Genomic DNA, 17375 nt, shown 5'->3' with positions numbered 1-17375 from the left:
GCAAAACTCCTTGAGAGTTCTTCGCAATTAGTTCTTCATAAATTAGTCCCACCAAATGATTAGTGACTATTTGAATAAATGTTTACATCTGTTTTTTTTTTCCAGTTGATTATTTTGGCCAGTGGTGGTCCCCAAGCTCTGGTCAACATCATGAGGACCTTCACTTATGAGAAACTGTTATGGACCACAAGCAGAGTGCTCAAGGTCCTGTCTGTTTGCTCCAGCAACAAACCTGCAATAGTCGAAGCTGGTAAGTTCCACTTGTGGGGTGAGAAAAGAAAGAGCTAGATGCAGGCACTGCATGGTGTTGACGCTATCTCATACTGTATCTTCTGGTGTGCTACTATACATACCAACTTGTGTGTTTGCCTGTTTGTGGTAGGAGGCATGCAGGCCCTGGGACTCCATCTGACTGACCCCAGCCAGCGTCTGGTCCAGAACTGTCTCTGGACACTGAGGAACCTTTCAGATGCTGCCACTAAGCAGGTACAACATATTTTTGTCTTTTTTTTAGCATTGTTCTATAGAATGTCCATGTTGGGCAATACAAAGTGGCAAAGCACAAACAAAGCCACTCCACCACTTTCTAGGAGGGAATGGAGGGTCTGTTGGGGACCCTTGTCCAACTGCTGGGAAGTGATGACATCAATGTAGTGACCTGTGCTGCTGGGATCCTCTCAAACCTGACCTGCAACAACTACAGTAACAAACTCATGGTCTGCCAGGTATGAGCAATTGTGCTTTTGTGTCACACCCTGTGCACTTCTTTCTTAAATTAGCCATCACACAATTGTGTTGTCTTTTGTTAGGTGGGAGGCATTGAGGCCCTTGTGAGAACAGTACTTAGGGCGGGAGACCGAGAGGACATCACCGAGCCAGCCGTCTGTGCCCTGCGCCACCTTACCTCCCGCCACCAGGATGCAGAGATGGCCCAGAATGCTGTGCGCCTTCACTATGGCCTGCCTGTGGTGGTCAAACTTCTACACCCGCCATCTCACTGGCCACTCATCAAGGTATGTTGCAGTTTCCCTCACATCTACATTTACTTTTATCCATAGATTATATATACCCTATTTTTCGGATTATAAATCGCTCCGGAGTATAAGTCGCACTGGCCGAAAATGCATAATAAAGAAGGAAAAAAACATATATATATACGTCACACTGCAGTATAAGTTGCATTTTTGGGGGAAATGTATTTGATAAAAGCCAACAGCAAGAATAGACATTTGAAAGGCAATTCAAAATAAATAAAGAATAGTGAAGAACAGGCTGAATAAGTGTAGGTTATATGAGGCATAAATAAGCAACTGCTATGTTAACCTAACATATTATGGTAAGAGTCATTCAAATAACTATAACATATAGAACATGCTATACCAGGGTTCGGGAACCTTTTTGGCTCAGAGAGCCATGAGAGCCAAATATTTTTAAATGTATTTCCGTGAGAGCCATATACTTTTTTTTTAACACTGAATACAACTAAATGCGTGCATTTTAAAGTAAAAACAACATTTTTAGAGTATAATAAGTCTCTTATTCTTTTTAATAACATTTTTATTCTGAAGCTAACCATTAATAAATAACATACTTCTTACCATTATGCACTTGAACAAGTGTGGTAGAAAACGGATGGATGGATTAAAATGCATGAGAATGTCTTATATTTTGAACGTTATTTTTAGCACTGTGATTACCAGCGGAATTATTCATGATTATCATGTTAAGCGATGTCAGCTAAGATTTATCTGAGAGCCAGATGCAGTCATCAAAAGAGCCACATCTTGCTCGCGAGCCATAGGTTCCCTACCCCTCTGCTATACCTTTACCAAACTATCTCTCACTCCTAATCCATAAATCCCATGAAATCTTCTTCCTCGATGTCGCTTCTAAACAACTCTGCCAACTCCAAAGGTATGCGCCGCTTCCATTTGTCGTTTTCTGCTGCATATTTCACTACGTCCAGCTTGTAATCTGCACTACACAATTTCCTTTTCAACGCCATTTTTATTCAGCCCTTCTCAGTTTTATAAGTTACCACCAATGTTGAAATTATCCATTTTAATAGCTATGGCAGTAGCATATAGCAGTTAGCATCCCATGACCCACAATGCACTTCTGCCTTGACCCTTCCCCGCCAAATTCTTATTGATTGACGTGTGTGTGACGATTGCTGACATTTTCTTCGTCTCTTCCGCGAATGAGATCAACAATATTGTAACTCCCTCCACATAGCACTGACAGAATGGCTTTCTTTGACTGATTTATTGAAGGCTTTCTTTCCCTTCAATTCACCGTGAAAACTGTTAATAAAATGAAGCACATTACAAACGTAAAAATAACATGCACAGCATGTGGCTCAAACATTTTACCGAAGTAAAATACAAACAGAAATGACAAATACCTCGTTGGCCTGCATGCTTCTTTTAGGAGGAAATTGTGATCTTCTGGCTCTTGTGGCCCAAACGCTGAAAGTCCTTGTGACACTTTTTAGTCCTCGTTACCATCAGTCGCTCTCTTTATCCCTTCTCATTGCATCATGTTCACTCAATACCCGGAAGTAGCTTCCTTATATCCGTTCAGACCAATGGAGACACTTCAAAACAAACGCATGCCCACAAACATAACAAAAAGGCATGAAATTACATTTTTAACCATAGTAACTTAAATAAAGCCTTTTTATGAACTTTTATACATTTTGATTTAAATTCCCTTTTATGAACTTAACTTATTCTGTTTTTAGAGAAATAAAACAAATTATAATTATTAGTCACAACAGTTACAAATGTTATTTAATAATGTATGTTAATGTGTTAATAATTTCACACATAAGTAGCTCCAGAGTATATGTCGCACTCCAGGCCAAACTATGAAAAAAAACTGTGACTTATAATCCGAAAAATACGCTACATATCTCTATATCGTGCTATATGTTTGGTATGTGAATAATAGAAGCATATCATAACGGGTTACAAAGGTTTAAATGCTGACAATGCTGACCATGAATTGATGAAGGTGGACCCCGACTTAAACAAGTTGAAAAACTTAATTGGGGTGTTACCATTTAGTGGTCGATTGTACGGAATATGTACTGTACTGTGCAATCTACTAATAAAAGTTTCAATCGATCGATTAGACACTCATACTGCTGATTTTTATAATTATGTGATTAAATGATTGATTACAATTATAAGACAAAAACACAGGATGGCGGTATTATAATTTAATTTATTTCCTACAATTGGCTCTGATTCAAAGCTTCTGGTTTTTGCCCTTTTAAAGCCATCCTGTCCAGGTTAATAACAAAAATGAAAAAAAAAAAATGTAATCACTGTAGTATTATCCATACACTGATAAAATTGTTACTGTTATCTGTATCGATCTGCCCACTCCTATTTAGACTCAAGATGTCCATTTTCTGTGGTTGACATATCTCATATTTTCCTCCAGTGTGTAGTGTAGCAGGTTTAGTTAAACCTTATCTTCCAGTGATACTCATGTAAGAAATGATGTATTTGCTGCCATGGAGGCAAAGACTTACAAGTGGCTTTGCACTGTGGAGGGACGTTGACTGGTAGCAAGGACGCTACAAAGTGTTAAGGATGCGGCCATTCGCTTGTCTCTGTCAAATGTATCACCACCATGCTTCGTAGCGATGGTATTAAAAGCCCTATAGTCCGCCAACATTTATTTCACACAACCATAATTCAGACTAAACTTTTTTTCTTCTTCTCCACAACTAGGCTACTGTTGGTCTGATTCGAAACCTGGCCCTTTGCCCAGCCAATCACAGCGCTCTTCGGGAGCAGGGAGCCATCCCCCGACTGGTCCAGCTGCTTGTCAGGGCTCACCAGGACACTCAAAGGCGCACCAGCATGGGAGGCAACCAGCAGCAGTTTGTGGTGTGTAACCAAACCTGTAAAACATGTGATATTCCTTGTTAAAGTCAAGTAAGTAAACGCAGTCTGCGTTTACAGGAAGGTGTGCGTATGGAAGAGATAGTTGAAGGCTGCACAGGAGCTCTGCACATCCTGGCACGGGATGTCCATAACAGAATTGTCATCAGAGGACTTAACACCATTCCACTCTTTGTCCAGGTGAATTCTCCCCTCATGTGGCACACATTAGGGCCCCAAAGTCAGCTGGATAATTATTGGCTTGGATTTTTGCACATGTAATTAACTTCAAGTGAATTCTGCTTGGTCCAGTTGCTGTACTCCCCAGTGGAGAACATCCAGCGTGTGGCGGCTGGCGTGCTGTGTGAGTTAGCTCAGGACAAAGAGGCCGCAGAGGCCATCGAAGCCGAGGGAGCCACCGCACCGCTCACGGAGCTGCTTCACTCTCGCAACGAGGGTGTCGGTAAGCACATCAAGCACACTCAGAAGGATTCATCCGCAAGAACAATAGTAGATGCAGCACCTAATTATCTTTAAATTGATATTGATATGGGTTTGTAGAGTGGCTATGCCGTCAACTTAAAGGTTCCAGGTTTGATTCCCGCTACCGCCCATTCTAGTCACTGCCGTTGTGTCCTTGGGCAAGACACTATACCCACCTTGCTCCCAGTGCCACCCACACTGCTTTAACTGTAGCTCTAAGAAGTAGGCAATGGGTTTCAAGAAAAGGCATTATATAAATATTTACTTCACTTATTGGATGCTGCTGTTTACTTTCTTGTAAGCTCCTCACTCTCCAGGGTTTATACTCAGGGAGCAGAACCAGACTTACTAGAGAGGAGATGTAAAACTCAATTTTCATTTGAATAAAACCACCAGGCATAGTAAGTGATAATTAAGCTGGTGTTTGACATTAGCACGACGTACATGATCACTGCCATGTCGTCTTCATTGCTAACCTGATCAATCATGGATCATATTTAGAGCAGATATACATTTCAGGCGTTTTAAGTATGTCATTATATAACTTGTATATTATTATTTTTGATTTAATTGATTAAATTTCTCCTCACAAGACAGAATTACTATAGTTGTTTGTAAATATAAGCACCTAAATAGTTTAGCATATTACCTTTTAAATATTAGGCGTGGGTGGAATTGATCCAAATATTAATATATGATGCTTACTTGATTACATACATTTCCTTATTGTGTAGTTTGTTTACAAACTAATGGTATCACCAATACTGCCCTGTAACTACTTGGCATTGTATTAATATCCACACTTATAGTATTACATACTACTTTTAAATAAGGTAGGTTCATATTTAGACTTCTATTCCTTGTGGTAAAAAACAGCCAAAACATGATGCTAGTTTTTCAAACATAAGTAATGTTTGTTTGTTTGTTTCCTTAATGTAAATAATAGCATGCAGCCTAATACTGACAGTATGGGATAAGAAGTGATTTATAAAATTTAAATTGCACAGTATTGTTTTTTGTCTGTAAATCTGTACTTTTTACAGTACATCTTGCACTTGAAGTCTTAATATTTGACTGTGGTAATATATATTTTTCGTAGTAAATTAAAAATCCATTGGGTCCAAAGTCGTTTGTTTTGTTACAATTTATTATAATAGCTTTTGGAATAGTTTGATATCAAGTTGTAAACAGGAAATAAATAATGGCTAGTGTCAGCCCTCCTGAGAACAGTCTTTAAAGTATAGTTGTCTGGTAACCTCTCTCCTGTAGCCACCTACGCCGCAGCCGTATTGTTCCGCATGTCTGAAGACAAGCCCCAGGACTACAAGAAGCGTCTGTCTGTAGAACTCACCAGCTCTTTATTCAGAACTGAGCCGCTAGCCTGGAACGAGGTACACGCCAAATACAATCTGAAGCTTGTTGTAACGCATGCTAGGTCACCAATGAAATGTTTGTTTACAGACTGGAGATCTTGGACTGGATATGGGGGCTCAGGGAGACCCTCTGGCTTACAGGCCGGATGGTGAGTCATTTTTCTGTTTTTACAAGTCAGGCTAATAATAATAATGCTTATAGTGCACCACCCAGCCATACATCAATATCATATTAACAGACAATAATCAGTCAAATGTATTTTACTTAAGTGTTAGTCAATATCATGCAAGACAAAAAACACTGATTTTAAAAACAAAGTGTACCAACTTTTATTTAAAAAGTCAGCTTTTGCCAGCAGAGTCAGTCATCTCCAAAAATTAATTCACGAGGTTGGTGCTCCATTTCAGCTGTAAAAATATATATAAATGTCAGTGTTTATCTCAGAGCAAAACACAACACTTTAATGTTAGCATTCAGTCACTCGGGATGATGACACCACATGAAAGGTGTGCTGCTAACATGTAACAAAGTATTGGATTGACCTTAGTTCTACTTGTTAATTACTTTCTCTTTCACATTTGTCTTCTAACAAGGTTGTTGAGTCATAAGCAGCTTACCTTGCCACTTCAAAGTCCTCTTTTAATACATTTAAATGTCAACTTCTAACTTCCTGTAGAAAGATAAACTACATACTAAAGACTAAGATAGTTTCACCAATAAGTGTTATACAGCACACAGATGCCAAAAATGAATCAAAGTCATTTTCCATCTTTAATAGAAGACGAGTTAAACAAAAAAAAAAATGTTTTTCATACAAAATGTTTGTTTATTCCTGCAATTAGAGAGTCAAATTAATGACATACGATCATTACATGCAACTCAAGATAGTTCAAGCCTTATTTTGATAATTATGTCTGACAACAAACTCAAATTGGAAAATATAAAGGTTTGGCATGTAATAATTACTTTGAAATACTAAGTTTTAGAAACACCTCACCAAAGGAGTATTTTATTTAAAGTAGCAGTATAATGCAAAAACAACTTCACTTTGTGCAGTATGTTGTATTGAATGTAATCTTCACAATAATAAACTTATAACCTGCTGCTACTTGATTAGCTACCATCAACTGGAAAAGGTGAAGCTAGCAGAGCTCAACTTCAATTTGTGAGGTGTTTACGTTATTAAAAGTTAAAATGCTTGTTAACTTTTCTGAGGAACTGCATTTTCCTAACCTATCAAAAATGTCCACTGCAGAGCTTCTCAGAAAGTAAAAGTTATTTACATTTTCATGTAATGATTGCTTGTAACAGTACATATTCCTATATTCATAGTTGGTAGTAATAAATATGATTAAACCATTTTAGCATAATGTTAATTACAGTAAACTACAGCATTTTAAGTCTTTTTTGCATGTTGTACTGTGAGGTTTTCTTATCAGTACATCTCTATCGAATTGATTCATTGTATCCGATAAACTATATCCGCAAGGTATCAGACTCATTTTGTGATGTTTAGATGGTATTTGACATTTCAGACAGCCACCCTTACCAATGTTTTCAGCAAGTTGCATAGATTTGTGGTGGGAACTCAGTCTGACTCTGTGAGCAGATCAGTCATACTGGAAATATGTCATGTTTACTTAAGTAAGACTTTTTTATGCATTGGAAATCGTAAATTAAAAACAAATCTGCTAACCAAGCATTACATCTACAGAGCCCTCTAAATGACCATTTGGAAAACCCATAATCAATACTCTAATTTACATCTCATGACTTAAATATTAACCATATTATTACAGCACTAACACAAAATTTTTTTAGCAGCATTTTGATTACAGAAGTAACTAGATTGTGAGTTTTATTTCTAGATTATTAGTTATGCCTCTCACCTGTATAGTAAAATTTAGCCATAACTGGACATTCAACTTCTACCTGTAGATGGAGAGAACCTTGACAAGACCAAAGACCAGCGTTCTTTTTAACCCTTTGTGTGGATTAGGAGTTAATTCCTTCTCCACAAAATGTAAAATCTGGACATCCCATTAGTTGGCATTCTAGTAAGAGCAGACATTGTACAGAAAGTGATTGTTTAATTATCCTCATAGTTTAACACTTAGCAATATGCTACATGATGCTTGTGTTTCAATAAAGCTGGATCTCATTAGTGCACATTTTCTAAAACTTGCAGATCGTCCTCTTTATGTCCATGCTCAAAAATATAAGGTTCTGGATCATATTTTATCTGAAAGTAATTGTCGGATCTCACAAAGTCTGCATGATGAGCATTGTTGTTGGGAAAGGGGTCTGTGGCTCCTCCTCCTATGTCACAGAACTGGCTTTTTTCTTGTGCATTTTTGATCAATAGACAAACTTTAGCAACTAAAGCTTAGCTTGCCCATCATCTTAGAATAGTTCGGGAATCGCAAACTTTGTAAGTCTTTTAGTATTATGAATCAGAAATGATAATCACTTCAATATGAAGTCAACTTGTTGTAGCACTAGAATGGAAAAATAAGTTTCCTCTATATTAAAGCTGCTGTCACATCTGATTTATAACACCAAAAAACTTGAAGGTTTGGGAGTAAACGGATATGATCGAAATGGTATCAATCTCAGATTGTCAGGACATTTTGTGGGATAAAGAACATGATTGACATGCATGTGGGAATCACACATCCCTTCATGATGACAACAGACTACTTGGGGAGAAATGATCCACAACCTTATTTTAGAGCCTGAATTTAAGGAAAGTGAGCTACAAGTTTAGAAGTTGTGCTAAACTGATGTGAAAGTCTAAGTCCTGAATGGAGTTTACAAAGTCTGCTCTCACTGATGGGATGTTTAGTTCTTGCCATTTAAATGAAGACTTCATCATAATCCTTGCTGAGGGTTAAAAAGAAAGTTGTCTCTGGAGCCTCTTTTTGTGTCTTTCTTGCCATCTCTGTAATATAAGTTGGATGTTAAAGTTGATCACTACTAAGTTTATTATAAACTACATGCACTTACTTTCCAGGCCAGAGGCAGGATTTATAATCAGCTCACGATGTCAACTTACTCTGTGTTGGGATTATGATAATTGTTGGTATTCAGACAACCTGGAATATTGTTGGTTATTTAGAGGGTTTTGTGGATTATTTATGTTAATGTTCATTTACCATATTTAGAATGCATTAAAAAAAAAATTAAACATGTCTAATTTAAGGATTGTAAATAAACTGCACTGCTCCTTCCAGTGTTTGCATATTTCAAGTACCACTGCTGGGACTACTGGCAGAGTGCAGATCACTTCTCTAACCTACAGAAATTGTTGAAGACATGTGGAGTGGAATATCCAAGATGGTCGTCTGAAATGGCATTTTGTGGATGTCTATGATATTCTGCAGTTGAGAAACATAAAACTAGGTACTTACCAAGAGTTGCTTCTTTGTGCAGATGGATCCTACCGCACCTACCCGGGAGGCTACGGCCAAGACACCCTGCTGGACCCCATGATGGAGGCTGCAGACTACCACGGAGACCCCCTGCCCGACCTGGGCCACCACACCGATCCTCTGCCAGACCTCGGTCACAGCCAGGACCTGATGGACAGCAACCAGCTGGCCTGGTTTGACACCGACCTGTAGGATCGGTGAGAGCCACATCCTCTGAACACTTAACTCCTCTTTTTTTTATAGAACCCCCGATATATAAAATCTAAAACGGCAACACCGTTGAAACGTTGTCCTGTGCTCTTTTGCAGTTGTGTTCTGATAGTGAGCCTGCATTGTAAAGTTGTAGAATGGCATGAGGGGTCTGGGAAAGTGCCTGACACGAGAACACAAAGAGGCAGGTTGCCGTGGTAACGTGGGTTAGCATGTGGTAAAAGTGTGATGGTGCAGGGTACCTGAGAGGATGAGTACACATGACTTGGATCTTTCAAAGTTGCTAACATGTTTTTTAGCGTTGCCTGTATCCTTTTTTGTATTCCATTTTTTTTTTTTATTTCTTTTTGTATTTAGTCCTGATATTCTGTGATGGTACTGACCCAGCTTGCCTTCACAAAGCTAACCAGCGGCCACTTAAAGATATATTACATGTAGTGTTAAGTTCTGGTGATATTATATACCGTGTGTAGAACACTAATAATCAGTTGTACTCGGACTCCAAATATACTTTTTCTATCATCTCAAAAAAGGAGAATTCTACATTCTATGTGCTGCTTCTAGCACGTTCTGAAGAGGGATAATCTAGAGACGTCTTTTATATCCTGTCACTGGTAGCTTGCTTTTTTTCTACGCTGTCATGGATGTCTCACACTCGCACGTCCAAGCTGAGGAAGTCCTTCTAGTCCTGCTGTGCTCGTTAAGGATGATGATGATGATGATGATGATGAGCTTGTGACGCGGCTCAACAATAAAATCATTTTATTTCATCTGATTCTTTCTTTCCTCCACTTCCTTATTGCTCAACATTAGACCGACAAATTTTTATCCATAAGGGAAATTCTTCCAAAGTTAAAATTTAAGTTTTTACAGCCCTGATCGGATTATTAATGAAGAACAAACATCAGGTTACATTTATATTACACCAGGGTCACCAACGTGGTCGCCCGTAAGGACCAGATGAGTCGCCCGCTGGCCTGTTCTAAAAATAGCAGCACTTACCAGTGAGCTGCCTCTATTTTTTAAATTTTATTTATTTACTAGCAAGCTGGTTTAGATTTTTTATTCTAAGAGAGACAAAACTCAAATAGAATTTGAAAATCCAAGAAAATATTTTAAAGACTTGGTCTTCACTTGTTTAAATAAATTCATTTATTTTTTTTACTTTGCTTCTTATAACTTTCAGAAAGAGAAAAAATACAACCTTAAAAATGATTTTAGGATTTTTAAACACATTTATACCTTTTAACCTTTTAAATTCCTTCCTCTTCTTTCCTGACAATTTAAATCAATGTTCAAGCAATGTTTTTTTTTATTGTAAAGAATAAGAAATACATTTTAATTTAATTCATTTTAGCTTCTGTTTTTTCAAAAGAAGAATATTTGTGAAATATTTCTTCAAACTTATTTTGATTAAAATTCAAAAAAATTATTCTGGCAAATCTAGAAAATCTGTAGAATCAAATTTAAATCTTATTTCAAAGTCTTGAATTTCTTTTGAATTTTTTGTTCTGGAAAATCTAGAAGAAATAATGATTTGTCTTTATTAGAAATATAGCTTGGTCCAATTTGTTATATATTCTAACAAAGTGCAGATTGGATTTTAACCTATTTAAAACATGTCATCAAAATTCTAATATTACTATTAATCAGGAAAAATGACTAATGATGTTCCATAAATTCTTTTTTTAATTTTTTCAGAAATATTCGAATTAGCTAGTTTTTCCTCTTCTTTTTTCAGTTGAATTTTGAATTTTAAAGTGTCGAAATTGTAGATAAACTGTTTCAAAATTTTATTTTCACTTTTTTCCGTGTTTTCTCCTCTTTTAAACCCTTCAATTGAACGGTTCAATTTTTGTTCAAAAATGTTAGTGGCTAGTTAGTTAAAATGGGATATTGTGATTTCACAAGACTGTCTTAGAAGTGATCATTTGAAAATGTTCCATTTAGAGAAAATATTAAAAATAAAGTGTTGCATATTTATCTGTTTCTATTTATATTTATTGTGAGAAATCATTAAGATGATCAGCGTTTCCACAAAGATAAATATTAATTAATAATAATAGAGTTAAAGGTAACTTGAGCAAATTGGCTACTTCTGGCAATTTATTTAAGTGTGTATCAAACTGGTAGCCCTTGGCATTAATCAGTACCCAAGAAGTAGTTCTTGCTTTCAAAAAGGTTGCTGACCCCTGCTCTAGAATAGAAACATTTCTAGCAATCCTAAAGAAACTTGTGTAGTACCTTTTTCAGCCAGTTGGTGGCAGTCAGTAGCCATCAAGTGAAGGAAGATGACATTTGCAGCCCCTGCAGAGAGAGTGGATGACAACATGCTGCTTACTTCTTTAGTGAAGTGAATTGAAGTGAATTATATTTATATAGCGCTTTTCTCTAGTGACTCAAAGCGCTTTTACATAGTGAAACCCAATATCTAAGTTACATTTAAACCAGTGTGGGTGGCACTGGGAGCAGGTGGGTAAAGTGTCTTGCCCAAGGACACAACGGCAGTGACTAGAATGGCGGAAGCGGGAATCGAACCTGCAACCCTCAAGTTGCTGGCACGGCCACTCTACCAATCGAGCTATACTTCTGCTTTATCAATAAAGAACATGCAGATATCATCACTGCTGCATGATCATGTCAGAATACAACAACCACAATATAATCATGACAAAATGTCAAATGTTTAACTGCAGCTTCACAGTATCAACATAAAATATTGCAATATAATTCTATTTGATGTGTGGAGGGTCAAATGGGGGGAAAAATCATCTGGAATTACTTAAATGTCAATTATAACTGGAAAATGGCATTTTTCTAATGATCAAGGTGACACATTTGAAATGTCTTAGCTGACATGCTTGCAACATTTTGAGTTTTTGTGCATGTAAAAGTTGGTTGGAGGTGCTTATTAAATGAAAATAGATAACATGTAAGGGCCTCAAAAGCAGTGTAATAATAAAGTGCGATTTCAATAAAGCTCAGGCACTAATTAAATATGCAAAAATGAATTTAATTGTTTAATGATTAGATTGTGAAATCTAGTGCATTTAAAAAAGCTTTACTTTTTTTTAAAACTAATTTCATGAATTCATTGTTAAATTAATCATGACAATTACATTTTACATGAAGAAATGTATATATTAAAGCACTTTTGTAATTAATGATCATTAATGATTCAAAAGATGTATTTCATTGGGTGCCATTAGATCCTCCACAGCTGTGCACTGCTAAGTGTTGACCAAATTACAACCATTTCCAAATATATTCCATCAAAGTGTAAGAATATATCTCAAGAAACACATCATAAAGATGGAGTCTACTTCAATATGTTACAAGTCTTATTTCTACAAAACATGCTGATTTTGGAGAAATATTTTCAGTTTGAATCGTCAATAGCTTTATGAATATGACATATTCTGAAAACATGACACGGGTGGTGTTTAGTTGGGGCGGCAAAGCTCGGTAGGTAGAGTGGCCGTGCCAGCAACTTGAGGGTTGCAGGTTCGATTCCCACTTGTGCCATCTTAGTTACTGCCGTGGTGTCTTTGGGCAAGACACTTGAGCCACCTGCTCCCAGTGCCACCCACACTGCTTTAAATGGAACTTAGATATTGGCTTTCACTATGTAAAGCGCTTTGAGTCACTTGAGAAAAGCGCTATATAAATATAATTCACTTCACTTCACAACATCATGTATGTTCACTAACTATTGAGAAGTAAAAATGTCAATAAAGCAGCCACAATCCACAATTGTACATTCAGCAAGTTATTGAAAATGAAAACTGAAGATACTTGTAAAAAACAAATTTTTAGACTTACAGTAGTTGGTGACTTGTCCAGGGTGTACGCCGCCTTCCGCCTGAATGCAGTCGAGATGGGCTCCAGCACCCCTGTGACTCAAAAAGGGACAAACAGTAGAATGGATGGATAGTAGAAGCAAGTAGACGGCATATAAATGTCATGTTTTCTGGGTTAAAATGACGTTTGATCACAAAGCTATTGAACATTTTTATTTATTTCTGAAAAATGTCGATTTTTTTTTTGTTGCCAAAATAAAACTTTTATATCGAAGCAGACACCATCAATGTGGTCCGGGTTCTTTCTATCTCGAGTTCTGAAACGCAGATCAGAAAACAATTAGGTCCGTTTTTTGTAGTATAAAATATAGCAGATTTTAAAACAGACAATAAATGATTGATTTTCATTCTAGTATTGACATAAAATTGGTTGTTGTGCTGTTTTCCTTTCATGGGTTTTTATTTTTCCAGATAAACAAAAAAATCAAATATATGTTCTACCAAAATAAAATAAAAAAGCGTGTTTATCTGTGATGACAAATGGAACTGAAAGCAGTGTTTTAGCTTTTCCTTTAGCATGTTTTAGCATCAAGTTAAGATCTTTGTTCATCAGGAGTCTTTTTGTCTTTTAAAAAAGTCTCGTTAAATAAAATAATTTTTGTTTCAGAAATGAAAATTAAAAACAAAATTTGTTTTGATTTGCATTTAATAATTGGAAACAGAATGACCGGAAGCTACACAGACAGACATGTGCTTTTCAACTGCTAGAATTAAAAACTGAAAATATTTCTGCAAAAATCAGCAAAAAGAGTAGAAACAAGTAAAGGCCGTGCGTGTACCTTCTGTTCTTTCTATTTATTTAGAGTTCTTAAATGCAAATCAAAAATAAAATTTAGGGCCATATTTACTATTTTCATTTCTGAAACAAAAGTTATTTAATGAGATATTTTTAAAAGGACAACAGGACGCTGTCACACCAAATTTCTTCCCCCCTACAAAAACCTCCCCACCCCATTTACTTCCGGGGTCATGATTAAAACAGATGTTTTGTTAACGCTATGTTATAAAAAAATAAAAAACAATTTACAAACACAAGCTATGGGATGACGCATTTACTTTTGGGGTCACGTTTCCTCTTATGTCATCCCATAGCTTGTGTTTGTAAATTGTTTTTTATTTTTTTATAACATAGCGTTAACAAAACGTCTGTATTACTCATGACCCCGGAAGTAAATGAGGGGGGGGGTGACAACTCCTGAACAAAAATGTTAGCGTTATGCTAAGCTAAAATACTGCTTCCGGTTCAATTTGTCATCACACATAAGGACGCATTTTTTGTGAAAAATAAAAATCCATAAAAAGGCTCAAAAGCATAAAACAATTTTTTTATGAAAATCTACCTTTGTTTGTTTTAAAATCTGCTATATATATAAAAAATTGAAAAAACGGCCTCTATTTTGTTTTTTTTTAATTTACGTTTCAGAATTGGAATTAGAATGAACGGAAGGTACACGGACACTTCTGTTTTAGATTTTCAAAATAAAACCAACACTTAAAAAAACGAAATAACTTTTTTTCAAAATTTGTTTCCAAACCCAAAGTTTAAAACCGGATAAGGAATACATTTTTCAAAGATCTGATCATGGCCTTTTTGCAAATCCATTTAAGACAACCAAGTAGATATTCAGCTTGGACTTGTAGGTAAATATCAAATAAAAAATGTTGAAGTTCCGGGATATCTTAATTTGAAGGAAGCCAAACATTGAATATATAGTCTACTAAAAAAAGGATGGATGAGTCAGGATATTTGATTGGCTGCCAAAAGGGGTGGGGCTTGGCAGTAAAGGACCAATCACAAACATGGACTTCCTGCTTACGATTGAAAAACAATCTTATGAATAAAAAGTTAATAAACTTTTTGAAGAACTGAAGTCAGAAGAAAGAAGAAGAAGCAGACATCACTGAGGCTAACTCGAAGTATCTTATACTTAAATACGTGTATTCCTACTTTCCATTTTGTCGGACGATAGTATTTGTACTGCATGGAATTTCCTACATTTTAAGCTTTAATACTACAACATTGCAACAAATATATTATCATACTTTTAAAACATTTTGTGTTTAAAAAAACAACAACAATAATTACTGCTTGGCTAATGATTTCTAAGTAAGTTGGCCAACTTCCACCCATCCATTTTCTACCACTTGTACTTTTGGGGTCGCTAGGGGAGCCTATTTCAGCTGCATTCAGGCGGAAGGCGATGTACAACCTGGACAAGTCGCCACCCCATCACAGGTCCACTTGTGCACCATAAAAATGACAATTGAATGGACGATGGTTTTTTTTTTTTTTTTTTTACAGAATATTTAATAAACTCACTATTTTTATTGTCAAATTCTGGCAACAAAGCTTACGTTTTTTTAGTATGAAATCCACAGTTTTTACAGTCTCTTCCATAAATGCAAGCACAGCTTTTTTTTCTCTGTGACAAACTGGCAGCTCAGCAGAATTTAAAAAGTTCCATTTACAGTAATGTTGTAAAAAACACTATAAATTGTACAGTAAATTCTAAATTGCCAGTCTTTTACTGCAAAAAAGGCTAGCGGTTTTTCTATTTACTGTAAAATATTGTCCCCTATATAAATGTAACCCACATGTTTACATTATGACGCAACACTACTTTATTAGACAGGAGCGGAAAATGGAGATTTTCGAAAGAAAAGGCCAAACCGGAAGTAACAGTTATGAAGACTCGCATATTTCTGTACGCTGTTGATCAAATCCTTGGCTTTCACTTTCGTGTGACGTAAACGTGGAAATTTCTCTAGCTGTCAGTCCTCGTTGTGCCTTGTCTAAAATCATTCCCGTGTACTCTAAAAAACATTTAATCAGGTACACCCCTTTTACTTTGAAAACAACTTCCGGTGTCAGATTAGTATTATTAGCATGGTCTGTATTTGCGATTTTTTTTGTTGTATGAAATATAAAACTAAAAATTAAACCGTTTTTTACATGTACAAACAAATAAAAAAACGCTTTATCAATTATTTTGAAAATGACTCGCAACTTGTTGGCCTCGTAATCTCTTTCTAACGTTGTCATCTCACCAAGGTAACAATGTACTCCACACACAACAAAAATATGATAAAAATACGATTTACCTTAATTTGTTGTCCCAGTCGTCGTAATAATCCCGTGACTTTGTGGCCATGACAGTATAAAGAGATCAAAGAAGACTGCACACCTTGTGCTAGCGCGGCTAATTAGCCACGCACACCAGGCGTCTGACAGGTGATGCGTTCACGAGTGGGTTGACGGTGGGAATTTAGCATGATCTCCTCAGCCCGTAACAATAGTCTTCTAGGCCAGTAGTCCTCAACCTTTTTTCAGTGATGTACCCACTGGGAACATTTTCTTAATTCTAGCATTTTTGGTTGAAAAAAAGAGATAAAGAAGTAAAATACAGCACTATGTCATCAGTTTCTGATTTATTAAATTGTATAACAGTGCAAAATATTGCTCATTTGTAGTGGTCTTTCTTCAACTATTTGGAAAAAAAGATATAAAAATAAGTAAAAACTTGTTGAAAAATAAACAAGTGGTTTAATTGTAAATGCAGATTTCTCCACATAGAAGTAATCATCAACTTAAAGTGCCCTCTTTGGGGATTGTAATAGAGATCATGAACTTAATTCTAAACATTTCTTCACAAAAAAAGAAATCTTTAACATCAATATTTATGGAACATGTCCACAAAAACTCTAGTTGTCAACACTGAATATTGCATTGTTGCATTTCTTTTCACACTTTATCAACTTACATTCATATTTTGTTGAAGTATTATTCAATAAATATATTTATAAATTATTTTTGAATTGTTGCTATTTTTCAATAAATATATTTATAAAAGATTTATAAAAAATTTCAGGTACCCCTTGGCATACCTTCAAGTACCCCCATTTGAGAACCAATGATCTAGGCCAGTTTTTTTCAACCTTTTTTGAGCCAAAGTGCACTTTTTGCTTTGAAAAAATGCGGAGTCATATTGCCAGCAGAAATGATTTAAAAACAAAACTCTGTTGAGAGTAAAAAGTCGTTGTCGGATATGACTTTAAAGCATATTAAAGCATGCATGACTATAGCTCTTTTCTCAAAGTAGGTGTACTGTCACCACCTGTCA

At 36.1% G+C, this 17375-nt stretch overlaps 1 protein-coding gene across 3 annotated transcripts in view; it reads left to right on the top strand.

Annotated features, from left to right (window-relative positions):
- Positions 1–10164, top strand: part of LOC133540189 (catenin beta-1-like) — a 28251-nt gene extending 18087 nt beyond the window's left edge. For 2 of the 3 annotated variants that reach the window (XM_061882759.1, XM_061882761.1), the window contains exons 7-16: positions 106–250; positions 383–486; positions 591–725; positions 810–1013; positions 3744–3902; positions 3978–4097; positions 4209–4359; positions 5649–5770; positions 5841–5901; positions 9186–10164. In XM_061882759.1, the coding sequence (XP_061738743.1) occupies positions 106–250; positions 383–486; positions 591–725; positions 810–1013; positions 3744–3902; positions 3978–4097; positions 4209–4359; positions 5649–5770; positions 5841–5901; positions 9186–9376 (1392 nt within the window). In that variant the 3' untranslated portion in view covers positions 9377–10164. The remainder of the gene's footprint in view (positions 1–105; positions 251–382; positions 487–590; positions 726–809; positions 1014–3743; positions 3903–3977; positions 4098–4208; positions 4360–5648; positions 5771–5840; positions 5902–9185) is intronic. The other variant, XM_061882760.1, reaches the window with a different exon arrangement.
- The last annotated feature ends 7211 nt before the right edge of the window (positions 10165–17375 follow it).

This window comes from Nerophis ophidion, linkage group LG21 (genome assembly GCF_033978795.1).
Source record: "Nerophis ophidion isolate RoL-2023_Sa linkage group LG21, RoL_Noph_v1.0, whole genome shotgun sequence".
NCBI classification, from domain to species: domain Eukaryota; kingdom Metazoa; phylum Chordata; class Actinopteri; order Syngnathiformes; family Syngnathidae; genus Nerophis; species Nerophis ophidion.
This window is presented reverse-complemented; position numbering and strand designations above follow the sequence as displayed.